This window comes from Hyaloscypha bicolor (assembly GCF_002865645.1).
Source record: "Hyaloscypha bicolor E unplaced genomic scaffold K444scaffold_83, whole genome shotgun sequence".
NCBI lineage: Eukaryota > Fungi > Ascomycota > Leotiomycetes > Helotiales > Hyaloscyphaceae > Hyaloscypha > Hyaloscypha bicolor.
In genome coordinates, this window is record NW_020194585.1 from 886,884 (window position 1) to 911,412 (window position 24,529).

General features: G+C 46.0%; 11 protein-coding genes across 11 annotated transcripts; 5 read left to right on the plus strand and 6 right to left on the minus strand.

Annotated features, from left to right (window-relative positions):
• Positions 1-3,083: 3,083 nt before the first annotated feature.
• On the minus strand, positions 3,084-4,350 carry K444DRAFT_663731 (uncharacterized protein; the record flags this gene model as incomplete). Its single annotated transcript, XM_024886870.1, has 2 exons — positions 3,084-4,055; positions 4,212-4,350. 2 exons carry the CDS (start codon positions 4,348-4,350, stop codon positions 3,124-3,126), a joined length of 1,071 nt encoding a protein of 356 aa, XP_024736591.1. The 3' UTR covers positions 3,084-3,123.
• Positions 4,351-4,991: 641 nt separating this feature from the next.
• Positions 4,992-6,019, plus strand: K444DRAFT_723432 (uncharacterized protein). The gene is made up of 2 exons (XM_024888591.1): positions 4,992-5,306; positions 5,463-6,019. The coding sequence occupies exons 1-2, from the start codon at positions 5,015-5,017 to the stop codon at positions 5,837-5,839; spliced, it is 669 nt and encodes a 222-aa protein (XP_024736592.1). The 5' UTR covers positions 4,992-5,014; the 3' UTR covers positions 5,840-6,019.
• A 1,549-nt stretch (positions 6,020-7,568) lies between these two features.
• Positions 7,569-8,279, minus strand: K444DRAFT_630084 (uncharacterized protein; the record flags this gene model as incomplete). Its single annotated transcript, XM_024883155.1, has 1 exon — positions 7,569-8,279. One exon carries the CDS (start codon positions 8,277-8,279, stop codon positions 7,569-7,571), a length of 711 nt encoding a protein of 236 aa, XP_024736593.1.
• Positions 8,280-8,456: 177 nt separating this feature from the next.
• On the minus strand, positions 8,457-9,968 carry K444DRAFT_613233 (P-loop containing nucleoside triphosphate hydrolase protein). The gene is made up of 3 exons (XM_024880306.1): positions 9,782-9,968; positions 9,457-9,562; positions 8,457-9,404 (listed from the first exon to the last, which is right to left on the minus strand). Exons 1-3 carry the CDS (start codon positions 9,922-9,924, stop codon positions 8,868-8,870), a joined length of 786 nt encoding a protein of 261 aa, XP_024736594.1. The 5' UTR covers positions 9,925-9,968; the 3' UTR covers positions 8,457-8,867.
• Positions 9,969-12,153: 2,185 nt separating this feature from the next.
• Positions 12,154-12,867, minus strand: K444DRAFT_480411 (uncharacterized protein; the record flags this gene model as incomplete). Its single annotated transcript, XM_024872989.1, has 1 exon — positions 12,154-12,867. A coding segment is annotated over one exon (714 nt), but the record flags the coding sequence as incomplete, so codon positions are not given.
• Positions 12,868-13,476: 609 nt separating this feature from the next.
• On the plus strand, positions 13,477-14,165 carry K444DRAFT_407979 (uncharacterized protein). The gene is made up of 3 exons (XM_024872583.1): positions 13,477-13,514; positions 13,583-13,858; positions 13,917-14,165. The coding sequence occupies exons 2-3, from the start codon at positions 13,616-13,618 to the stop codon at positions 14,076-14,078; spliced, it is 405 nt and encodes a 134-aa protein (XP_024736596.1). The 5' UTR covers positions 13,477-13,514; positions 13,583-13,615; the 3' UTR covers positions 14,079-14,165.
• An 87-nt stretch (positions 14,166-14,252) lies between these two features.
• K444DRAFT_643407 (uncharacterized protein) lies at positions 14,253-20,346 on the plus strand (the record flags this gene model as incomplete). Its single annotated transcript, XM_024884859.1, has 4 exons — positions 14,253-14,691; positions 14,800-14,933; positions 15,000-15,071; positions 20,137-20,346. The coding sequence occupies 4 exons, from the start codon at positions 14,253-14,255 to the stop codon at positions 20,344-20,346; spliced, it is 855 nt and encodes a 284-aa protein (XP_024736597.1).
• Positions 20,347-20,490: 144 nt separating this feature from the next.
• K444DRAFT_408005 (uncharacterized protein) lies at positions 20,491-21,525 on the minus strand. Its single transcript, XM_024872584.1, has 2 exons — positions 21,258-21,525; positions 20,491-21,177 (listed from the first exon to the last, which is right to left on the minus strand). The coding sequence occupies exon 2, from the start codon at positions 21,122-21,124 to the stop codon at positions 20,579-20,581; it is 546 nt and encodes a 181-aa protein (XP_024736598.1). The 5' UTR covers positions 21,125-21,177; positions 21,258-21,525; the 3' UTR covers positions 20,491-20,578.
• K444DRAFT_613239 (uncharacterized protein) lies at positions 21,154-22,120 on the plus strand. The gene is made up of 2 exons (XM_024880307.1): positions 21,154-21,424; positions 21,482-22,120. The coding sequence occupies exons 1-2, from the start codon at positions 21,329-21,331 to the stop codon at positions 21,797-21,799; spliced, it is 414 nt and encodes a 137-aa protein (XP_024736599.1). The 5' UTR covers positions 21,154-21,328; the 3' UTR covers positions 21,800-22,120.
• A 318-nt stretch (positions 22,121-22,438) lies between these two features.
• K444DRAFT_613241 (uncharacterized protein) lies at positions 22,439-23,021 on the plus strand. The gene is made up of 3 exons (XM_024880308.1): positions 22,439-22,531; positions 22,571-22,793; positions 22,848-23,021. Exons 1-2 carry the CDS (start codon positions 22,452-22,454, stop codon positions 22,779-22,781), a joined length of 291 nt encoding a protein of 96 aa, XP_024736600.1. The 5' UTR covers positions 22,439-22,451; the 3' UTR covers positions 22,782-22,793; positions 22,848-23,021.
• An 899-nt stretch (positions 23,022-23,920) lies between these two features.
• On the minus strand, positions 23,921-24,488 carry K444DRAFT_613243 (uncharacterized protein; the record flags this gene model as incomplete). The annotated part of the gene is made up of 2 exons (XM_024880309.1): positions 23,921-24,267; positions 24,298-24,488. Coding segments are annotated over 2 exons (318 nt in total), but the record flags the coding sequence as incomplete, so codon positions are not given.
• Between the last annotated feature and the right edge of the window lie 41 nt (positions 24,489-24,529).

The window sequence follows — 24,529 nt, forward strand, 5'->3', positions numbered from 1 at the left end:
CCCCGCATCGATTGATCAGATTGCGGATTCTGCAGACCCTGGATGTAGATTTTTGGATGCTGGGAGTTTGCCTCCTCGTGAGGGTGACGCGGTTGATCGCTATTAACAGGGTATTCTCGCTGCGTATCAAGAAATGTCTCTAAAGAAAGTAAAGGAGAATGGGTGAAAACAGGATGATGAGAAGGAAGTGAAGGCTGGTCAAGAAAGAGGAAAGGACTGAGAAGTACGTGGTCATTGGCAAGTTGAGAGCCTCATTCGGCTGTCCAGCTCTGAAATGTCTCCCAATCTCGGACAGGGGCTGCGCGCACTTGACAGGGGTAGCAGTCACGTGCATTCTCCGTCATCGCACAATGTTTCGGAAAATTTCACAGCCTTGTATGAGACGACTCTGCTTTGCGGTGAAAGTATCTTTTTTTAAATCACATTCCTCTTCCGAGCGAGAAAACTCAAGTCGAGTTATGATCTTTGGCTTGGTTGATACTAAGCCCTCCGACTTTGCACAGTCATTTATTTATGATTTTTTCGGAGATTGACATCACCGGGTCAAACGTTGCATCTCATAACTTCCCAATCTCAGGTCTTGGACACTGCTTGAAACCAGTTAATTGAGATCTACAATATAGATTGGTCATATATCCGCTTGAAGAGGCTTTCCAAGCGCCGCCTTTCAGACGCTATGGGTTCAGAAAAGCCTCGTTTTTGAAGTGTGGTGAAGCTTGTTCTGACGATGGATAGGATGCCATTGTACATTTCGCAACCACAGATCTCCCGAGAGATACCATCGCTCCCTAGATGTCAGATATCAACGCTGCTACATCGCTATAGGCTGACACAAAGTTCAGGAGGAAGACCTTTCAGCTGGTGGCTTTGTGGATGAAGAGATCATGGGTCGATACTTGTCATATCTTCCCCCATTGGGTTCTTGCAATTGCCAATCGGCCAGGGAAAGAAGAGCCTATCAGAAGCCAAGATCATTCCAGAGCAGAAGAGCGCTTTGCTAAGTGTTGGCGGCCGTTGAGCTTTAGTTTGAAGAAGAAAAAGCGATTTTTGTGGATCCTTGCTACGAAAATAATACAGCAGTGCGTCGGCCATGCCTGAATTAACCTGTTCCTGCTAACCCATCAACCCACCTCTGTGATAACAATGTCTCTCGCCTGTATAAAACGGGAAGTTTACCTCAACCATCCTGTCTCACCCTCAATCTTGCTATTCTTCCAGCCCACTTGGTACAATGTCTAGGTCGAAACGCTTCCTTCGTTCAAAGTGATGCTCCGTGAAAGTCGGATCAAGTTGCCCACGCAGGTACTCGAGTTGCGTACGATCCGTCTCCTCATCTTCATCGTCTTTCTTGGTCTGAGTTCCCTTTGATATATCCGGTTCGTCAACCTCAGCATGATGGTTATTGACAACCACGACGAGATTGTCCTTCCAGCCGCGCTCGCGCATCAAGAACGGAGATCTCTTCAGTGTACGATCATCCAGCAGTAAATTGCGTCCAATATGCTGGCCTTGGAGCCAGGCAACTCCGATGTTATCGACTCGTTATACCACAATTTGTGGTTCATTGGCCAGGAACGCAGAGTTCGGGACTTCGTGTTGAATGGTCGAGATGACATCGGACAGAGTCTGGGTAGCGGAAAGCAATCCGATAAGTAAATACTGGATCATGGGTGCCATCGAGGAGCTGCTGTCGCTACGAGTGCCGTTAGTATTGTACGCAGTCATCCTCATGTGAAGAAGTACTTACCAGTTTCGGTACAGTGGGGCTGTCGACAGGTGGCCGGAACCATTGGTGCTTGAGAGGTTGAGTGTGAGTGCTTGTCTGCTCTCTCCTCCAGCGCAGCAGGGCGGTTTCCAGCTCGTGCTGACCGAGGCTGCGACTGTTGTCCTTTGATGCTCTGGGATAATGATGGAGACTCTCGACCTTTTGCGATCTCGGACACTAGAACGGCTTGTCCGTCCATATCCTGGGACATTGAAGGAGCTAGGTCCTTTGGGTTCAGGGACTTTGCTGGAGCGTGATCTCCCATGATGAGATGGCAATGAGTATGACCCTGTGTGGGTGGTGGCCTTGGGATTGAATGATTGTGAATTGTTAGAGAATTTCCTTCGTCAATTCAAGAAGGCGTGGGCTGACGACAGGAGAGGAAAGAGCGAGAGGACTGATGGTTCGTTCCTTCCTCGTTTTTCAACGCAGCGGACTCTGTCTGGAACTCACTCAAGTCGGCAGGACCTCTCAATTCTCAATCCGTCATTGGCCAGACTAGTACTGGTACACTCAAAACGGCGTTTATTCTCCATGTCGCCCTCAAACTTTAGCATAATCAGCACAAGTTTCCGCGATTGAAAGCCTCAAACGACTCGAAAGGTTAGCCTTTCTACAATGCACAGTGCTTACGGGTTTGGAACACAAAGCCCAGAAGCGGACCTCTGATAAGCCTCCATTCCAGGACATACTTCCCATTTCGTGCTAAATTGTCTCATGCTTCAGGTCCAACTGTTCCTTGGATCGTGTTTTCTCCGGAAGTCTTCAAGGCGGCTTCTACTCTGCCGATGGGGAGGAAATCGGCATACCGGAAACTTGAATGTTAGCTGACAAGAGAAAATTACTTGCACTTGACTAGGAGGCATCAGAGAAGAGAGGCAGCTCCAGTACCTCAAAGCACTGGAACGCAATGTTGGGAGACATGCTCAACTTCATCTATTTCCGCAGGAAGCCTTCGAGGCGGTCTCTGCTCTGCTGATGAGTAAGTTTCCACTATCTGAAGAGAGAATGTTGAGCTGACTGAGATAAACAGAACATGCACTTGCTCGACTGGTATCTAAGCAAGAGAATTCGGCCCTTGGGTCGGGTCGGAGTCGTTCCACACTTGTAGTCGGAACTACGTGGCGGCCACGATCATATTGCCTGTCAAGATTTATTTCCGAAAATTAGACATGGAATGGATCTCCCTTTCATTTTCCTCAAGCACTAGCTATCCACTCACAGCGTCTAAGACTCTGCTATTTCGATATGCTTTGCTCGATTCCGTTGTGCCAAGCTGCAGTTATCCTTCACAGTATGTCAAAGTTCCTTGTCCTAAGCTGCAGCCATCCACCACATGGCCCTCTAAGGCGAGACAATCACTGTACCGATGGAGAGTTGACTGTTGGGACATTGACGAATGGGTTGTTCAAGGGCAGGCTCCAGTTTGGAAAGGTATGCATCGCATTCGGTGCCAGAGCAGGAGGCTGTCCAATACGGCCAGGATATAAATCTCCCAGTTCCGCTTCCACCCTCACTTGTTCCACCGCTGACCTCAAGTTTCCACGATCATCGAAATTCCGCATTGCTGAACGTCTTAGCAGCCTCAGCAAGTCCTTGAACTCCATGCGATCCCAATCAAAGGTATACAGGCTCTTGTCATTATACCATTCCATGCTCAAGAAACCTCTGCACAGATCGCCGTACGCACCGTTGATCATCCAGCCGGTTTCGTCAAAGCCGACTGCGAATGCATCAACGCGGTAGTGATTTCGGCCACGGACACTTAGACCAGCGGGAACTTTGTACACGTAAATAGATATGTCTACGTGGTTAACGCCTGGGAGTGAAGTCAAGCCGAATTCATAGAGGATGGGGTTGTCCATGGCGAGTTCCTTGTGGTAGATGAGTTCCTCTATGACACGAGCGTGCATAAAGAAATTTTTGGGACAGAGCGGATCGTCTTGCAGAGCCTCTTGTAGATGGTTCATCAGGAGACACTGGAGTCGTGGGGTGTAGTATGATTGCTTTGCAGGTGCGGTCTTGCGAAAGAAAGGATTGACGGCTTGCGAGTTGGCTTGTTGTTGAGCAGCATCACTGTTGACCTGTGAAGCGGTACCGCCCGGTGGGTGAACAAGAGGGTTTCCAGCTTGGAAGTTGACCTGCTGTTGAGCAGCATCTTTGTTCACTGTTGACGCGTTGCCGACCGGCGCTTGAATGAAAGGATTCTCAGCTTGGAAGTTGACCTCCTGTTGAGTGGCATCCCTATTGACCTGGGGAGCGTTGCCGACCGGTGGCTGAATGTCCTTTCCTCCTGTTTCTAACATATCATTGTTAGCATACTTCTTTCAGATGTTATAGGGAGTAGAATATTCTAGTAACTGTTGGATATTGCAAGTAGATGTCCCAAGAGTTGCTGGACGTTGTTGCAAGAGAAATGAACGCTTCAGGAAGCTGGGAGTCTTACCCGAGATCGGAATCTGTGGAGTTGAGTGTGGGTTTGAGTATTGGTTTGGGTATGGAGTTGTGTATTGAATTGTCCCCGACATGTCAGGTACAAGAGACTGACTCTCTGTCGGTGTACCGGTGTTGCTCCACGTTGCCATCTCTAGTGTAGCTTGCGGAGATGGAGTTGGTGAGAAGAGGAGTCGAGGGTTTGAGGAAGAAAGTTCTTCTATCTTATCGATAGATCAACAAATCAGTAGAGCTTTGAGGAATTCACCGACGCGACGCAGCTTTTTGGCTCCGAGGCGAGGGCGACACCGATTCAGACATTAAAAGGCGAAAGTACCGGTACTTTGAGAGAAGCTGATAGTTGCTCTTTATGATTATATTTTTTGAGAAGAGTGCCAAAGCCACTCCCTTATTTTGGCCGCAGATGACGACGACGCCGGCTCGGATGTAAAGTGCGGAAATTTCCACAGGACGGAATAGTTGTCCTTTCTTATTTCCTGTCTCGAATAAAAGACTCCAGGTTAAGAACTTCGTGGTCACTTTGAAGGGTGTTGGTTCTTTGCCATTTATAAAGCAGAACGGCTTTGTACTTGTGTTTAATTCACGTATTAACTTCTAGAAAATAAGAACTAGTTGGGATGTAGTAAATTTAAAAGCACTCTGCTCTAAATTTACAGAAGTAAGCTAGCTATACACCCCTGTCCAGACCCCACTTACTCGCTATTCAACTAAATTTTCCTGTGATCAAAGGACATGAAGAGGTTTCGAAACAAGTACCCTGCATAGCGGCAATAGCCCATCCAACTATCCAACACCATGGAGTCCTCCTCCGTCAAGCCAAGAGCACCTAGCAAGGCACCAAGCATGGCATCAGCAACCCGTTCCACGACACCCCCCAACAGTCCTCGAGAATACACAAATCAAGTCCGAGTCCCTCGCCCCGAAGTCAGCAACCACACACGTCTCGTCTGTTGCCTCCTGAACTTCCTTCAAGCCGACATTCCCGAACCTTGCGGTTTCACTCCAAACTTCTTCAAAGTCCACAGCACGAATGGCTACGAGCTCTTCGCCACGCGTCTTCTCCCTACCTCTTGGGCTGTTACGACAGGTAGGCTTATTTATATACCTAGTTGCTGGCGCTCCGCTTGAGGCCTCGGAGCTAGGGAGCTTGAGGGGGGCCAGTATGGCATTGACTTGCGAGCTTGGCTCTACTCCTGAACTGCAAGCTACCATTTAGGATTACATATTCTAATTCGGTGGTTAGTTGGTCTCTTCATCCCAGGTCTTGCCAACATCAAGATCTCGATCCGCGTTTGGAAGGCAATCGAGAACCACGAGAATCACTACCGTATCGAAGCTTTTGCATCCTGCTGCTCTCGTACAGATGGAATTCTCGCTGAGGGAAGAAAGCTATTGCGTGTTGAGATCTCTATTGGCTGGTGGATTCCTGAGGACCAGGATGCGAGCGACTTGGAAGATTTGGAGTGGATGGCAGTGTTGAGACTTTTGAGAAGAGCGGCTAAGCGAAATTTCAACATGTATGGAGAGGAGAGAACTGAAGAGGAATCGGAGGAGTTTGACCGGACACAAGCTCAGTTGTTCTATATTGGCGATCGGGCAAGAATTCGTGGAGAATATTGAGGGAAGGGGTAGTTCTTGCAACCTTCTTGTCTGGAATATGGAAATGGCGGCATCTCAGGGAGAAAGGGGGGGGATCGTTGTGGTTGATGGTGGTGGACACTTTGGAAGTAGAGAGCTTGTCTTGGATAACTTTAGAACCTCTCTCTCAGAATAATTTCTTGGGAGCAGGGCCTTTGTCTTGGATGGCTTTCAAATTGCTCTCTCAATGTAAATTTTGAAAATAGCAGAATGATCTTTCTTTATGCTCATTTCCGTAGTATCCCGAGATGCGGACAATTGAGTGAAGATATTCACTCATCCATTTAGAGTGGACAGGAGAGTCCTTTTGCAACTCTCTGCCTCCTCCTATTCAGCTCTGAGAATTCGATGGTTTCCATCACTTTCTCTTCACCTCCTATTCCGGCTCGCTTACCATGTTTACACACACCCTTATTTGTGCTGAGAGAACATAGCGCCCAGAACTATTTCTGCTGAACAGAAATAACGTCCATCACTGTTTCCGCCCAGTAGCAGTAACACCCAGCACAAATTCTTCTCAGCAGAAATAGGAAAATGACTCCAAATTACGACGCACAACATATCAGCATGACATCGTCAAATCAGCGGCTTTCATTGGCTGCAGTGGCAGAGAGTGGATGTCGGTCACGTGCAAGGTCTTCTTCCTTGCAGGGGCATTCCTGTGAACCATTGCCTCAAAAACGCGCGGATACTCTAAAGAAGGTTTTCTGAAATACATTGTGTTCCTTGACAATGGTTGTGGGGGGGAGAATGATGTGGGAGGCACGACGAGGAAGTCTCGGCTTAGCGAATGTAGCGGCATTCTTCGTGGCTTCTTAACTTGACGAAACCTCAAAAGAAATAGGTTGGCATAGCATCAAGAGATTTGTGGATCAATTGATAGTAGGTAGGAAGTCTTTGTTCATTTACAGAATGCCGAAAATATGAATCATTTCGGCTTTGAGCACAGAAAACCGTTCGAAAACCCAGCCATATTTCCTTGCATTCAAGTGCATCACTGCAAACCTAACCCCAAACCAGTTCACCCAAGACTTCCAGACTCCAAAATGTGCTCTATTGTCCATCCTTTGCATTCCAAACTCCATCTGGCTCAATGAGCTCATGTGACTGCTCCATCACTTACAACACTCTCAAACATACTCCGCCAACACCTCCGGAATACTCACATGGAGAAAATGTTTATAATCCAACACCTTAATTGGAATCCCCACCTCAGTTGCCAGCACCACATTACTAAAAAAAAACCTCGCCATCGGCATCTGGCCTCCCAACGTCCAATTAATCTTCTCCTTCAACCTCTTGAGCTCTTCCCTATCCCACCTCATCTCATCCACACACGGACTATAATTCTTGACCCACACAAGTTAGGAAGAAGGAATTGATGGAGAGGTGTGGGTTTGATCAGGTTCAATTCAAGATTCACCAACATTACCTTTGGATGGAGAAATTAGACATATCATATTTTGGTCTTTTCTGTATAAAACTGAGAGCAAGCGTGGAACATGGGCAGCGAAGATACCACTTAACAATCTGGTTTGCACATAGGAATATAAATTTGAGAAAGATCTTCCATTAAATCATGTCGACAACGGTAATGTCCCACACTCATTAAGGTGGAAGCAAAGAGATAAAGTGATGAAGATGAAGTGGTAAACTCACCAGAGTCCAGCTGAGCCAGCTCAGTCCTGAGAGACCGCCGAATCCTTCTCCTTCAACTCCTCACCCCCTTCTCTCCTTCCTCCACGCCTTGTTCTTCCTGTTCCTCCTCCGCATTTTCAAATTTTGCCTCCTCGTCTAGCGAGTAAGGTTCGGCGCCAGTGAGTTCATATTGTCCAACATTTCCCTTAGGCTTTGCCTTCTCCATTTTAGCCTTTGCCACCACCTCATCTAAAAACAAATGAAAAACATAGTAGGCGTCCACTTGCTGGTCTTTTGAAGCATCAAAAACTTTCTCGGCCAAAGAAAGAAGATTACTTGCGACGTCCTCCATGCTTTTGGCAAGCTCGACCTTCTCTTCAACTTCATTAAACTCCTCCTCGCCATCAGAATCCCCATACATACCCTCCCTCTTCACATGAGCAACTTCGTCTTCATGAGCCTCCAAAGCCTCGACATAGCTATGCTCGACTTGTAGCAGCTCTGCTAAGTCCGCGTCACCAGACTCAAGGTCTGAGTGTCTAACACGAATTTCCATAATCCGGCGCTTGATCTTGACGGAGCCTCGGATGAGATTATCCTTGTGGTTTTGCATGATGGAGAGGAACTCTTCGAATGCGGTGAGGAGCGGTGCATGCTTTTCGCCGTTGGCATAGGTGAAGCAACCGGGCATGCCGCAGCTGGTTGTGGTTGTAGCGCTTTCGAAGCTTGTGTTCAAGGTTGATGGTCTCTTGGAGTGGGGAGTGCAAGGATTGGAGGAAGACATGGTTGATTGCGATTGAAAGATCTGTGGGAAGGTACGTGTGTTGGATCGAGTAATACTTGGAAATAGAAAGCTGAATCCTGCAGTGATGTTCTGTAGAATTAACTATCTGGAGTGACACTGAGAAGAAGGTCGACGAAAGGACTACAGGTTTCATCTTATGGATGGCTCGGGGTGGCTGTTCGTGATTGAAAGATCGCCAAGGTATTGAATGAGATTGTTAGCCACAATGCCACTGTGGATTATAACAAAACTAATAAACAATGTCATCCACAAATAGATATGCTAGCTAGGACTAAGGAATTAGCCAAGAAAGAGAAAGAGCTCTTCTCTTTGACGCAACCATGAAAGGAAACGTTGCAGGCAATTGAAACCCCAAACTCTGTGCATTGACAACTCTACTGTTGTCAAGTTTGGTTGTCAAAGGAATAAGATATTTTTCTGAGACAAAAGGACGAATGAGCGAATGACGGGTTCGGTACACGTTGACTGGAGCTAACTGCCAGTGGGAATGAAGCCTAGAACAAAAAACGATCAACCAAAATCATGCAAGAGAGATCTGGCGATGCTCAAAACCCTACTGAGAAAGGGCTACTGCTCAGCCTTGGCGAGTAACGGCAGTTGGTCCATCAGAGTGTGCACAGCCCACCTCAACGTCGTCTCCATATCCCTGTCCACCCCATCGACTTGAGACTTGATACCCGTCTCCTTCACCACATCCTCCCTCAACGCTCCCTCCACATCTCCACTCTCAAACATCCACTTGTGGTCTTCCACATAGTTCGGCCAAACAATCTTGTCTACATATCCAGGTGGGTCCTCCCAGAATCCTTCAAGCGTGACATATCCACTCCGTGCTTCCCGTCTTACCTTCGCCTTGGCATAGCTGACGCGGAGGAAGAGCTTGACATCGATCTGCGACTGAATCGGGGCCATTGATTTTGAGTACAGAAGGAAGCCGTCAAAGAGGCAAAGTCGAATTGCATTCGGCGAGTTCTCCAATATTCCGAAGCCACGATTTCCGAAGCTCGTCCAGGCTTTTACTCGTGCTTTGAGCTTATCAATGGTGGTTTGTGATACTGGGATATCACCCACTGTGTTCTGATCTTCTTTTGAGTCTATGAATGGCTGACGTGGTGTGAGGATTGATCATCAAAGCTCAGATATTGTGCTGACTGACTGGAAATGTGCCTTCGGCGTGGATGTGTTTGAGGGATTTCAGCATGTCAGGAATTGATAGTGATTCCGCGCAATCCCAATCTAGCAGATCATATTTCTTCGGTAGCCTGCAAATATATCAGTAAGTGAGCGCCTGGGGTTCTCGAACAAAGGAGAAGTATTCAGCTGCTTCAGAAGCCTCGGCACGTGACCATATTTTCTGTGCTCCCGTCTGAGCCGCCGCATCACCTTCAGGCAGTTGCTTGCTAGGGAGAGGGACAGGCTCCCGATGGAAAGCACCGAGAATGATAGAAATAGGATTATAGAGACATGAGAGCAAGACTCACTCAGTCTCCGGCAGATAGAAATCATCCTCATGAAGCACGAACGTGTTCGGGAAAATATCTCGTAACAGACGGCTAATGCTGGTCTTTCCACTCGATGAGCACCCACTGATTCCGACTACCACCGCTTTGCGAGGGTTTGCCATGATACGTAGCTGTTGCGGATATTTGGGACGAGAACGATGGTGAGTTTGATGATGTTGGGATAGAGTTTCAAGATCGTAGCTTCGCTTAATGTTAGCGCAAGCTTAGCCCGAGGCAGCCCCCCTTTTCTCAAGAGACACTTGGGTGAGTCATACGGTAAACAGCACAGCAAGAGCAAGTGGATCCTTTCAAGCAGTGAAGCATTCATTCATCAATTTATTCCCAATGTCCGCCTCCGTAGGGGTATCTTTATGCGTGTCTGACCTTCATGAGTTCATGTCCCAGGTTCCATGCTTCCATGCCTCACCCTATATCAATTTGAACCTTGCCTATGCTAAAGGCCACAATGATAATAATATTTCAAAGAAATTCGTCGCTTCATCATTCATGGCTTCGTCACGTCATAAAACAAATCGGAAAAATTAAATACAAAATTCGTGAAATCGAAATGAGTGGATGGTCCTCTCCTCCAGGCATCAAACAGCCCACAGGTCCCACAGCATCACAAAATCCTTGTGCAACCTGACCCTTTTGCACCAGTCATCCGTCTGCTTGAGCCACGTTTCAATCGGGCGATAGTATTTGTCCCCAGCAATCATCTCTCGGCAGAACTTTGTCACAAACTCTACCTCCAACCTTGTACCCCGTCGTTTCGTAGCGAGGCGGTCTTCTGATTCCGCCATGATATCGTTGACTATATTTTCTAAATTTTCCCAAAGTCTGCCGCTCTCATCGTAGAGAGGTCGGGGGAGTTTTCGCTTGACTGAATCGTCGGCATTTTCGATATCAGTCATCGCTGAACCAAGCTTCATAACTTGCTTTCCGAATCTCTTGATGGTGCTCATCTCGAATGACTCGTCTCGGAATGTATATGCCGTCCAGCCGTAGATCCAATGCGTGAATGAGATCCCATCGAAGACATTGCCATGAAGATACATTGGAACTCGAGCCGGGTGCCAAAACTTGTGAAAGTAGCTTGCAGGAATACGGTAGTATTGCAAATCGCAGAGCGTCGCCGGTGGTATATATTCTTTCTGAGTAACAAAGGAAGGGGTACGTGAAGATTGATTGGATCTCTTCCTTCTGGATCTCCTTGCTCCTTGTTCCTTTGTTAAGGCTTGTGAACTCTCCTGTAGTTCTTGATATTTATCGAAGTCGCGGAATTCTCGATGGAAGATAAAAGGGAGATCTTCGGGGTTGTATTTACAGGGACTGCTTCGCTGTTCATCGCTGAGCGCGTCGTCCTCAGCCCACCGCACTCGCTTTGGCGGCCCTTTTTGGGAAGTCGTCGAGCCACCAGAGACGTGTGTGGAGGGGTCCTGAGGTAGCTTTTCCAATATCGGGATTCGTTCGGTATCCAAGGCTCTTGCGGTATCTTCGTAAAGGAAGACGTTGGGGTGTGCACCCGAAACAAAGTCGTCGTCAAGGACGTCTTCGATTTGAACGGGAGGAGGGCGGTTCGAAACAGGTCTCTCGGGGGCTAGTTCGTCCTCGTCTATCGTAGGCGGCTTGCCATCGACGGCCTCTTGTGCCGACTCAATTGCATCTTGCACCCCTTCATCGTCTGAGGACTCTGATGACTTGATTGGATTCTCCTCAACTTCATCCATACTAAAGGCAGGTTTCGAGAATTCAGCCCTTAGCTCCTCATCGAACACATCCTTTCGCTGGTGAATAACCTCTTCATCGTCTGAGGACTCTGATGACTCGATTTGATGCTCTTCGACTTGGTCCATATCAAAGGCAGGTTTGGAGAGTTCGGCTCCTGGCTCCTCGCCGAATGTATCCTTTCGGTGGCGAACAAACTCTTCATCAGTAATTTCTTCGACCTGGACGGCGAAAATGTTCGCGTATAGGTTTAGTTTGGAAGGAGGGGAATCTGGATGGTCGTCGACTTCTTCGATAAGTGTCGACGAGGAAAGGTCGGATTCTTCGGAATTCTCAACCTGTAAAACAACTTCTTGAATGTTATCGAATATTGGTGAATCGGGTGCCTCCTCGATAATCTCGTCTTCGAACTCGTCCTCGTTAGCTGATACATCAGCCATCTCAACATCTTCCTCTTCCGAGACACTTGGAGATATTGTGGGGCCAGGAAGGAGCTGATACTGTTCGGGTAGAGGTGGCGACCAAGTATCTATTCGAGAGGGGCCTTGTAGGTAGAAGTTCGATCTGACTTTATGCAGCCTAGGTCTTGGGATGTGTCTTGCGCTGTCTGTTCCCTGATCATCCAATACACCTCGGTTGACAAGCTCATCGACGTAATCCTTGATCAGTCTTCTGTGCTTCTGAAGTTCGTAATTGTCATAACCCTCCTTCACAAGTTCATTGCGAAGTGTCCTCCAGAAGATTTTATCGTCGTTGGCGTAACTCGATCGAACAGAGCCCTCCCCGACCACGGACGACAAGTTCGCTATCACCCAGTGTAACGATGTCCGAAGCCCTCGCAATGATCTACCATGCCTGCGTGATTGCTCCTCTGCCATCTCCAACGTTGTCTCAACCCTGCCTGGGGAGTGTAACGCGCAGAGGTTGAAGCCCATTGTGATCGCCGAGGCATGCGCAGATAGCTCGTTCCGGACTTCCCTTAAGTCTTTCGTCTCCCCATTGCCAAACTGTATCTTCTGCCATAACCTCCTACTCTTTCGCTGTTCTCTTCCTAAAGCATTGTACCTGGCCAACACCGTATTCATGACCTTCAGTATGCCCTCACAATCCGCCGCGTGCTCCTCCAATTCCTGTCGTCGCTCGTCGTTCGCTCGGTTCACCAAGGAAGTGGGGTTTGCAAGTTCGTCCCGGAGTCGACTGAGGCTCTTGTAAAGGCCCAGAAGCTCACGCGTGAGCCCGTCATTCTCTCCAACGGCATCCTTCGAGCCTTGCAAGCAGTCCCACGCGAGTTGAGCTAGCATGACGCAGTCGCCTCCGACTGGTGATCCGAAAACCATAGCTGAGCATTCTTCGCAGGCTGTGGAGGCGGTGACCTAGAAAGCAGCTAGACCATGATAGTCGAGAGGAATCCACATCCACATCCACCAACGCCAATTTCCCACGACTCACACTTGAAGTTTAAAGGTTGAGCGGATTGGGGCCATTCCCAGTTTTGCCTGCCAGGCTGCCCACTATGGGCTCAGAGCTGGGCTTTGCTGGCGTGCATCTTCGCGTGCATATTCCACCTCGTGTTTCGACGAATGGCGGTTAGAGACCCACTCGGGTCTCGCAACAAGTGGAATCTGCGACACCGCATCGCAATACAACAGAACAGCGCGCGACCTACCAAATGGACATGGTTTGAGGGTATTGATCAAAGCCGTGGTGGTTTGGAGAAGTGTTGGAAGAGTTGTGAGGTTGAGATAAAAGCTGCGCTCTAATAGGCTAATCATTTTGGGCTTAGCGCCCAGCCCCTGCAAGTTGCTTTGTACCTTTCCTTTGCTCCTTCTTTCCACCACACATCCCAGCTTAAAGATTTTGCAATCAGATCTTGTTATGCGTCGGTCTCGAAAGAGTAAGAGGACCACATGCTATATGAGCCGAAAACCATGTGTGCAGTTCGACCAGGCAGTGTCCTCCCCATCGTTCCCAAAATAGATGTCACGTGAGTTCTCTCATCAACTCCACTTAATTCCACTACCCTTGCGTGTACGGCGCTTAAGTCAAAAAAAGAGGTCCTCGGGAGCCGCTGGCTTGAACAAGAGGATGCTTCCCCCCCTAAGAGAGAGCCCAACGAGTCGACAGCACCCCGAGTCTACCCGCTTAAACAATAACCGATACCGGCTGTTCTGTTTCGCGTTCACATATCGTCAGGCTGCATGCTGCTCCGACCAACTGCAACTCTTCGTACTGTTGTGCCAGTGGCAATGGAAGAAGAGCCGCGTTCCTGCTTCCAGTAGCCCCAGTTATTGCCACGGAAATTCATTCAGAAGGTTGAAACTAGCAGGGGTTCGCCTATTCTAGGAGGAGGCCGGGGTTACCCGGTCCATCGCTAAAGCAGTAGTAGAATTCTTTCACACACACAAACCCGAGGAAACCATCCCCAGTGCTAGTCATGGCTTCCTTCGCCTCACCACGCCCCACCCGAGCCAATAAAGCAACTGTGATCTCTTCCCCTCTCACAGCTCCAGCCTCTGTTTTCAACAATCTGAGCGAGTCCCTGGAATAATGCAGTTTTGGTCGCGGGTCATTTTCCGGGTCTGTTCTCTAAGTTCGTTGATTGCATGGTGGAATCTGATATCACAGAATAAATGCAGGTAGTTCCTGCTATAACGTTGCAGCATATGTCTAGCTATTGGATTGTCCATCATATCCTTTGTCGAACAGCTGTTCTCTCCCTACGATGTCTTCATTCAACCTCTCGAGCGTCGGCCCACGAACTACTCTTGATCCCGAATTCAGAGTCTTCCTCTCCAAGAACACCGAGCTCCACTTGGGAGGCTCGGGGGACTTCCACGACGAGAGCGCGCATTACACAAAGTGTTCTGCCTCCCGGCCCTACCCCCGCACACCGCAAGCGCCAATCCGCGAGTTCACCGCAATTTGTGGTCCTCATGGCAACATCCCAATTGGAGTCTTCTACCCGAAATTCAGAGTAGAAAAGCGTAAAGTTGTGGACGTAGCAACGCTCCTATATCTTCACGGTGGCGGATACACTGTTCGTACCGTGGATGAGGTTGGGAATGGGTTAAGGATCCTAGCGGAGGAGTCCGATGTGCACGTCTATGCTGTCGAGTATCGACTACCTCCCGAATGGCGTGATCGCCAGCGCAGCTGGATGAGTATGAGGCTGTCGTCGAGTGGTTGCCGGGCGAGGGGGATAAGGCGCGAGGCATAATTAAGGTTCGAGTGATGGAAGATGGTGATAGGGCTGGTGGAAATATGAACAGCGACTTTGAATTTGAGGTTGAGACAGATAAGAAAATCTCTCGCAGCTCAGCTATTGCTCTATCCTGAGGCGAGGCTGCCATTCGGCATGCTGGCCGCTGCACAGAAGATCATTGGCCGCTACTCGGACTGGAAAGTAGCGTCCTTATGCCAACGGTGCATTGCTAACAGGTGTATACACAACGGCATTTCTCATTCGCAGCCTATTGGCTTCCCGGCTCCGACTCGCAAGTATATCCCTCGTGGGATTCCATATCTCAGCGATCTGGGGAATGTTTGTTGAAATTGGTACGCTACCATAGCTAGCTCACCAGTCCTTCCAGCACCAGGTTCAACCACTAATTTAGGGTTCTCCACTCTCATTTGTCATGCGTCACTCGCTGAGCTTACCAAGCTTACTAGTATATCGTCATTTTGATTACTTTTGATTTATCAGCTGATTGATAATGTATCGGAGAAAGCGGGCTCGGCATTACCGGTATCGCCGAAGGGTAATGGGAATAAATCCCTTACTTTAGACACTTTTCCTCTGTTTTTATACTTCACTCTCCTGTATCTAGTTATTTTTTACAGATTGTTAACCTCTAATATATCGATTTTCCATCAATAAATCGATCACTTTCCAATAGGTTCTGAGCCCGGCTAGTGCTTTACTAAGCGATCCAAGCGTCACTTGACCTTAGTACTTACTTGTCTATTCCAAAAACTATTACCAAAATTTATCAAAATCGTTAATTTTGGTGAATTATACCTATTAGTTTGGCTTTGCGTCAGCAGAATTCGCCAAAAACACAGCCATTTTCGGTTAGAAATTCTCCGCAAAATCCAATATGCCGGATTCCAAAAAATCAACCCATGTCACCTATAAAGATACCAAAATCGAGCCTCTCTCGGACGATAATATCTACTCCTGGATGGACGACGCTATGAATCTCTTTATAGTCGAAGATCTATGGTAATTTGTCGATCCTGATCAAGCTCCTGCCCTTATTTCGTCCTAAAAGGACGATAAATCGATTGCTCGTTAATTAGCAATCGCCAGAGCGGTACTAAGTTTACTTATTACCCACGATACCTGGTAACAATTCAAGGAAATTAAGCTCGCACACCTGGTTTGGAGCGAGATTTAAGTCAAAGCTGAATAGCTAAAAGCTCAAAAGGAAGCCCTATACCTTTAATAAATGGAAACTATTATATTTGATAGTACCAAGGGAATGGATGACTTCATTAACCGCATTAGTCGCAAAGTAGCTGAAATCAAGGGGGTAAATGGGTCGATTTCGAATGTTTCTGTGTCCGGATACCTGATTCGTGGCCTCCTAAAGGAATACGACTTATATAAGCCCCTCCTGAATTCCATCAGAGCTAACGTCGATAAATTGAAGCTGGAATTACTCAAAGCGGACGCTTCTACCAAGAAAGAGAAGCTTAGGGCTAAACCTCCCGCTTTCAACCCAGATACCACTCCAAAGGCACTAGCTGTCCAAGGGAGTGGAGAAAATCAGTCGAATAAGCCGAAGCGGGGAAGGGATCTAAATGCCTATTATATGTTCCATAAATTCAAAGGACATGATATTAAAGACTATACTATGTATAAATTGGCCTAGGATTACTTCAATTCCAATGGAAAGGACTCTAATTCCACTAATTAGGAGGCGCTATCAGCTCTATTAACTATCTATAAAAAAGCTTATACTGCCAAAAAATCAACTACTGGAAAATCGACATTCAGTGCCCTGTTTAGTAGCTAATTACTCGACGACGATTTTACGAATATCTGGTATATTGATTCGGGCGCTACGGACCATTTTACGGGAAGTAAAAGCTCCTTCATTACCTACGAAGATATGGAACCGTTCCCTATTACCCTTGGTAACGAATCTACAATTCTCATTAAGGGTAAGGGAACCATTATTTTGTCAACCACTCCTGAGCTAAAAGTATAGCTAAACAATATACTATATAGCCCCCAATTCCGAAACACGTTATTATTATCGATTCCCAAAATTACCCAAGCTAGAGGAAGCGTTAATTTTTCTACTGGGAAAGCTTATATTATTAATAATGGAATGACTATAGTAACCGGTATATATAAACCATCTACTGGGTTATATCAGCTTGACCAATTTAGTTCAGGGCGTGCCCTAAAATCGTCAAAATCGGACGCGCTAGCCTCCCTGGAAATCTGGCACCAGAGATATGGCTACCTGAATACGAAGTATATTCTGGAATCGGTAAATCATGTTAATGAACTCCAATTCAAAAATCAAAACCCATTTGACTACGATCCCTGTAATATGAGCAAAATCACTAGGGCTAGTATAAGCGATTTATACCCTGAAAAACTGCTTCCAGGGAAGTATATCGCAATCGACATGTGGGGGCTATCAAGGGTAGCCTCCCTTAGCGGAAATACTTATATACTATCTATTACTTATAAGGGATCTAAATATCACATGGCAGTATATAATTCGGACAGAAAGAGCTATTTTACCGATCTCCAAGACCAGGTTACCTTCTCTGAAACCCAAACTGGGAATAAAGTCAAACGCCTACATCTTGATAATGCTCCGGAATTTGTATCGGGCCAAGTCAAGGAATAGTGTAAATCAAAGAGTATTCGCTTGGAACTAACCACTACCTATATACCTGAATAGAATGGTATTTCTGAACGCAGTATACGTACAATTATCGAATCAGAGCGTACGGAGCTAGAATAATTAGGCTTGCTATACGAGTTTTGGGAGGAAGCAGCTACACATGGGATTTATGCCTATAATCGGTGCCACCTACCCAAAATCGGTATAACTCCGTATAAAGCGTTCTATAGGGCTAAACCGGACGTTTCCAATTTACGCATATTTGGTTCCTTAGCATATATCCATATACCTAAGGAAATAGCTTCATGGCACAAGCATATGGCCAAGGCCTTTAGGGGCATTTTCACTGGCTATGGTAGTTCCGGATATCGAATTTGGAACCCACGCAAGCGTATATTCGTCGTTTCCAACCATTATACCATTAAAGAACACGTTAAGGGAGTTTTACTCCTAAACCCAGCGTCCTAGCTATATAGAAGACTAGTAGGAACTACTACAGAATCTGACGATGGTTCCACCGATAATTCGGATAACCCCGATACAGATTACGGAGATACCATTATTATCAATACTGGAAATTAATAGCTTAATAATCTATTAGAAAATAATAGAGAAAATTACTCCGATACCAAAGGGGGTACTACTAAAAACGCGTCACGTAACGCAATTAGGGGTGCTCCTGACCTAAGCGAGCCCCCTGAGCCCCTATTTGAGAACAACCAAGAACCTATAGCACCCACAGGTGCTTCTGAACAGGGTTCTACAAATCAGGAGGCGCCTAAAATGGTCAGTTTTAGGGGTAAACTACTCCCTAGACGTCCGAAATCGACTAGAATTACCGGGGAAACAGTGGATCACCGAGCTTTAATAGTCAGTAACCAGAATACAGAAGCTTCCAAAATTCCATTATTAATTAAAGAAGCTCTCTCTGGTCCAGATGCCTATCTTTGGAGACCTTCGATTAAGAAAGAACTGGACTCCTATTTGCGGAATTATACCTGGGATCTAGTGGTACGAAAATACCAAAAAACCATCGGATACCGCTGGATCTTCAAAATCAAGTCTAATAGACGCCACAAATCTAGGCTTATAGCACAAGGCTATACGCAAGAATATGGCGTAGATTACTTTGAAACGTTTGCACTAGTTACTAGACTTTCTACCATTCGAATCATGTTAGCCCTAGCAGCTAAATATGGGCTATATATCCAACAAATAGACATTCAGACAGCGTTTCTATATAGAGAATTAGAAGAAGAGTGCTATATGGAATAACCTCCTGGTTTTACCGAAGGAATGAACCTTATTTGCCGCTTACGGAAGAGCATTTATGGCCTGAAACAAGCCCCTAGGGTTTGGTATCAGGTAATTAATCGTTTTTTCCACTCTATTGGGTTCCAGTAATTACTTAGTGATCCAGCGCTCTATATCTACCGGGAACACGAGGTTGATTAGCTACTAATTCTAATTGCTATTTACGTGGACGATATGATTATTATAGGAAAAAACATGAACCATATTAATAGAATCAAAGCTCAATTATATCAGAAGTTTGATATGACCAATATGGGAGAAATCAAAACGCTTCTGGGTATGGAAATCGTACGTTTGCGGGACGGTTCGGTGTTTTTATACCAAAATCGATATCTTATGAACATGCTCCTAAGGTATTAAATAGAAGGTTACATGCCCATTACCACTCTAATGGCCGAACCTACGGCACCTGATGGAATTAATATCGATATTACTAAATATCAAAGTCGAACTGGATCACTTATGTGGCCATCATTAGCTTCACGACCCGATTTCTGCTTTGCCGCAGGGTACTTAGGACGTTCTAATTCGTGTCCTAAAGCATCGCATGGTACCGCACAGAAGCGTATAATGCGATATATTAAGGGGTCACCTGATATGGGCATTCTATATAACGCTTCGTCTAATAAAGGGCTTATAGGGTACTCAGATGCCGATTATGGAGGCGATTTACAGGATCGCAAATCAACCTCCGGCATGGTTTTTACCCTATTTGGTGGTTCCATTAGCTGGGCTAGTACCAAGCAAAAAACTATCACTACAGCCACTATTATAGCTAAATATGTCGCCCTGACGCCGGCAATCAAAGAAGCTTTATGGCTAAAGCAACTGTTTGAGGAAATATCGATTCCTATAGGCTTAATCGAGGTAAAAACGGACGCTCAGGGAGCTATGGATCTAGCTACGAACGCCCGATTTTCGCAAAAAACCAAGCATATCGATATTAGACACCATTTTATCAGGGACCACATTAACACCAAGGAAATCGATCTCAAGCACGTTCCTACGGGGGAAATGACGGCCGATATTCTCACCAAACCACTCCCTAGACCGGCTTTTGAACTGCTACGATCGAAATTAGGGCTTATTAGCCTCACTGACGTCGAACCTCGACTGTAAGGAGGAGGCGTGTTGAAATTGGTACGCTACCATAGCTAGCTCACTAGTCCTTCCAGCACCAGGTTTAACCACTAATTTAGGGTTCTCCACTCTCATTTGTCATGCGTCACTCGCTGAGCTTACCAAGCTTACTAGTATATCGTTATTTTGATTACTTTTGATTTATTAGCTGATTGATAATGTATCGGAGAAAGCGGGCTCGGCATCACCGGTATCGCCGAAGGGTAATGGGAATAAATCCCTTACTTTAGACACTTTTCCTCTGTTTTTACACTTCACTCTCCTGTATCTAGTCATTTTTTACAGATTGTCAACCTCCAATATATCGATTTTCCATCAATAAATCGATCACTTTCCAATAATGTTCCTCCAGCAGCCGTCTTCAGGTGCGGATTCGATCCTTTGCATGATGTAGGTGTCAAGTATGGTGCGAAGCTGAAGCAGGCTGCGATTGAGGCAGCCTGGCGTCACTTCGAAAAACTGGCACATGGCTTTTTGCAGACGTCTTGCATATAGTTCCATAGAACAACGGGGTAACAAAACCGGTTGGAAGGGACTCGAAGCTGTTGTCATATCGCAATTAATTTCAGCACTTGTATTTCGTCACATTCCACCTAGTGGTTGAATCGTGTATATACTTCACGAGTAGCACAATGGAACGATCCAGCAAAGGAGCCGGAGTAGGGTCCGTGAATCTGGGGAGACGGCCTTCAGTACACTTGTTAGCAGTGGTTCTACAGAGACAGCCTTACAGATCTGGGAAGCACTCTTCAGGACAAACGCGCACCGCGTGTTGTCCTTCCTCAAGTATTGCTTGGCACGGAGCTTTGCAATATTTGACGACCTGGCAATGTTTGCCATGCCAATTCCCGTTTGTCTGGGGCCAACGCAGTCTTTCCACCTCGAGGGAAACCCTGCAGCTGACCATCAAAGGCCAGACTGGATTCGTTTGCCCTCTTCTCGCCGTCTGTCTTGTGCCTTCTACCAGTGATCGCTTGTATCCTCCGTGCGTAATCTTTATGTTCTGCAATGTTGTATCCAAACAGGGCTGAGTGCAACTCGAGGCTTTGCCGTTGCAATATGACTGCTCGTGGAGGCGCTTTGTTTGCAAGGCTACAAAGGAGCATCTGCCGCGAACTCGTGTTGAAATCCGTCTCGATCCGATTGTGTGGGACGAAGCTTGTCTCTCCTTGCATATATCTTCTGAGACATCTTGCAGGCTTAGGTCTGGGACTTTTCGCGGTTTCGACGGGGTTGATCGAAAGCAAGCTACTTTTCTGGGGACAACCCGCATACGTTGTCAAGCTCTCGCAACACTTGTCACTTACAGTTATATGCGAAAACTCCCTGTTTTAGCGAATTTTAGCCGCATCATGCACTTTTGGTGCGCACCCCACCAAAAATTAATGATAATTGACAAAACTCACCCAACAATCGCACTACCACCTCCAGCACCATCCCAATTAGGCAATTTCGACTTTATTCGCAAGCTCCTACCATGGCACGTTCAAAGAGCAAAAAAATCGAGAAACCACTGCCTTTAGTAGGCAAAAAACGACAGAGAAAACCTACGGCTAAGGCCTCCTCCGCTCTAGTAGCTCCCAAATAGCCTAAAATCAAGCTCACGACTGCTAGCAGGCCCCTAAAAGAGCCTTCTCCTGATACTGGTGCTAGCGGAGCTAATCCCCAAAGGGAGCGTACTATCGAAATATCGTCGTCGTCGTCCAGCGAGTCTCCAGAGCCCGAAGCTAAGACCCACGTGGTTACCGTGAACTGGCAGGTTTACCTGAACCATAAGCTAGTTCATTCGGAGTCTTTTCAGGAGGATTTTTTATTGATTCTACATAATGGATACCGATTTTGGCAGGGCTGGGTTCAGATGAGGGTCAACGAAGCGGCGAAGACGGATAAGGAGATTAAAGCTAGGAGAAAATGGAAGGAAATATATGGAGCTTTGAGTAATCGATAGATCTTCCATATCCAAGATAGGGAGAGCTTTGAGAGGTTCGAAAAAATAATGGTTTCTAGGGGCTCAAAAGGCGTTAATTGCGTTATTAAAGCTCGATTCGTCACCAAAGGAGACCCCGAATCGTTACCGGAACCAGAGAAAGCGTCAGGAAAGAGAAGAAAAACACCAGATCCTCCCAAGCTAGTCTATTCAGATAACGACAGTGACGCTAAAAAGAGCATTCCCCCCATTAAGAAGGCTAGGAAAACAGCTACTACTATTGCTATTGCGTCTTTAGTCGAGGATAGGAAGACACAATCGAGATATCAGGAGAGATTGAGCCTACTTTTGCGGTATTGGAGATATAATAGGGGAGAAAGGGGAGGGTGCCTAAATAGGAATTAATAGTATTTTATCCATGAAGGGAACCATTTCAGGATTAAATTAGACGACTTCTATAAATGGATAGATTAATGGAGAGATGAGCTTCCTAATAAGGCTAATACCACTACTATTCCTACTGATTTGATTATTAAATGGATACTATATGGCGAAAATTAATAGAGGATTAGTGGATAACGAAATGAGAGCAAAGGAAAGGTGAAGGAGAAGGAGAGAGTGAAGGATAAACCAAGAGAGGGCTCATCTTAACCTATTATTAACTATAACTACTATGGCGATAAATTCAAGGGAGAAGAGCCCTCCACTAGCTTATATAGCGTCCCACGGGTACTACTACCCCGTCGTTCACCTGTATATCCCGCTGATTACGATCTAATTCCCCCCCCTGAGTTCGTGGCTATTGAGCAAGCTTCACGTCGTCGAGCTAAACTCCTCTAGTAAAACCAGCTTCTTCCCCGTCCACGAGCTAATTCGCCTTATTTTTAATATCGACGACCTTCTCCTCCTACTCTTCCACGTTCCCGGTATTAAGATCGCGATTGTCAAGCTGAGTACTTCTCTAGCGTCTTTAATTTGCGTGCTTTGCGAGAGTCTAGCCTAATTCGTGGAGATACTAATATTGGGGAGGAATTAGCGTTATTTAGGGCATGGCTAGATGCTCACTTACCTCGAAATTAACGAGCTGATATTAGTAATTTAATAGCTATGGCGTCAGAGGAGCAGATTAACCCGAAATAGCTAAAGGCGATGGAGAAATCGGAGGCTAAAGAGCATGGCATTCCATGGGGATTTCTCCTTGTCATAAAGGATCAGGTTTCCCCTTGGCGTACTATATGGAATTCGGAGGTTAATTAATCTTCTATATCAAATATGGGTGCTCCGGTACTAATTACTAATATAGTAGCCCCCTCCCAAAGCACTATTCCGGATACCCAAGCAGGAGACTCGATTTGACCAGATATCGTCTTTAGTACGTATCCTGAAGACGAGATTAGCTTTTACCAGGGCATAGGCAACTCACAGAAGCAGGATTAGGAAGAGTTTATGACTCCTGGGATATTTAATAACGATTGCGAATCGATTGGGGGTTAGATGGAGGATAATATTTAGAATCGAGCCTTGATTTCCATATATTACGGGACTAGGAAGGCGAGGAATAGACTAATTAGATTACAGGATTTTAGGCTTTTTTAAAGAGATTTATTACTGGCGTTATGGTCATTGTTTTTAGTCGAGATTATTAATATTTGAAGTTTTTCCCTTATACTAAATATTTTTGTAACTACACTATAGGATTTTTATATATTAGAATAATTAAAAGAGCTATTTCCTATAATTCTAAATATGCTTTCGTTTTTTTAATAGTAGTTGTGGTTATTAAGAACCGTAGTGTTTTTTAATTAGCGTTAATATTGGCTCTCTAGTAAAGTAACAAGTGATTTTGGAACTACCTTTTATAATATTAAAATCACCAGAACTTTAAGTAATATTAAGTATGGCGATTCCATTAATTTTATACTAATTCTATAGGGAAATTCCGATATCCTGAATTATAGAAATGCCCCCTAGCCTTCCTAGCTGCCTCCGGCCCCCGTCCAAGCCTCCGAATAGTATTAATCAGATAATTTCCAAAGTCTGGATACTCCCCATAGACTTTCCTATAGTTCTTCCGCATATTAGACTTAATATCGTGAAAGCTCTCCTTGATTAGGTTCAAAATTGGGTAATAAGGAGGCAACTAGCATATCCAAATACCCCGTACCCGGCACATATCAAGTATCCTCTGACTCCGGTATATACCACAGTTATCCATTATAATAATCGAATTTTTGCCCGGCCATGGATTATACTGCGAGAGCACCCTATTTTCCATCTAATCTTCAAAAATCTCGGCTATAATATTGCCTTAATAAACCAAAGGATCAAGGTACCCATTAATCATATATGCTGGTAAAAGGGACTACTTAGGAGATCGCTTCAAGAGTATCTTTATCTCCGCAGGTAAGCCCTGAGGTACCCATCCATATTTCCTATGCCCCGTATGCTCATTAAAAGCTAATTCGTCCACGGTAACGATCTGATCTGCTCTCCAAAATCGAGAATCGTCATACCACTACTCAAGAAGCTCCTGGTTTTGCTCCGCCGCCACCGCCTTGATTTTCTTATGTATAATCTCTAATCTCTTCAAAAGACGCGAGATCGTCGTTTGGTGAGGTTTAATGCCGAATTCCTCATTAAGAAAGTCGATAATTTCCTCCTGGTAAACGTTGACATATCTCAGAACATGCTTCATTACCGCTTCTTCTATTTCTGGTATAATTATCGATCGACGGCCTGGTTTTTTCCGGG

Excerpts from the sequence above, each read along its gene's own strand:
- K444DRAFT_408005 (XM_024872584.1), bottom strand. The coding sequence starts at position 21,124 with ATGCGGGTTGTCCCCAGAAAAGTAGCTTGCTTTCGATCAACCCCGTCG.
- K444DRAFT_723432 (XM_024888591.1), top strand. The coding sequence starts at position 5,015 with ATGGAGTCCTCCTCCGTCAAGCCAAGAGCACCTAGCAAGGCACCAAGC. Across the intron at positions 5,307-5,462 it reads CTCTTGGGCTGTTACGACAG|TTGGTCTCTTCATCCCAGGT; the intron begins GTAGGCTTATTT and ends TTCGGTGGTTAG.
- K444DRAFT_613241 (XM_024880308.1), top strand. The coding sequence starts at position 22,452 with ATGGCGATAAATTCAAGGGAGAAGAGCCCTCCACTAGCTTATATAGCG. Across the intron at positions 22,532-22,570 it reads TACTACCCCGTCGTTCACCT|TTCGTGGCTATTGAGCAAGC; the intron begins GTATATCCCGCT and ends CCCCCCCCTGAG.
- K444DRAFT_407979 (XM_024872583.1), top strand. The coding sequence starts at position 13,616 with ATGCTTCCCCCCCTAAGAGAGAGCCCAACGAGTCGACAGCACCCCGAG. Across the intron at positions 13,859-13,916 it reads GAAGGTTGAAACTAGCAGGG|AATTCTTTCACACACACAAA; the intron begins GTTCGCCTATTC and ends AAGCAGTAGTAG.
- K444DRAFT_613239 (XM_024880307.1), top strand. The coding sequence starts at position 21,329 with ATGGCACGTTCAAAGAGCAAAAAAATCGAGAAACCACTGCCTTTAGTA. Across the intron at positions 21,425-21,481 it reads CTAAGGCCTCCTCCGCTCTA|CCTTCTCCTGATACTGGTGC; the intron begins GTAGCTCCCAAA and ends CCCCTAAAAGAG.
- K444DRAFT_613233 (XM_024880306.1), bottom strand. The coding sequence starts at position 9,924 with ATGGCAAACCCTCGCAAAGCGGTGGTAGTCGGAATCAGTGGGTGCTCA. Across the intron at positions 9,563-9,781 it reads TTCTATCTGCCGGAGACTGA|GCTACCGAAGAAATATGATC; the intron begins GTGAGTCTTGCT and ends ATATATTTGCAG. Across the intron at positions 9,405-9,456 it reads ACGCCGAAGGCACATTTCCA|CCATTCATAGACTCAAAAGA; the intron begins GTCAGTCAGCAC and ends ACACCACGTCAG.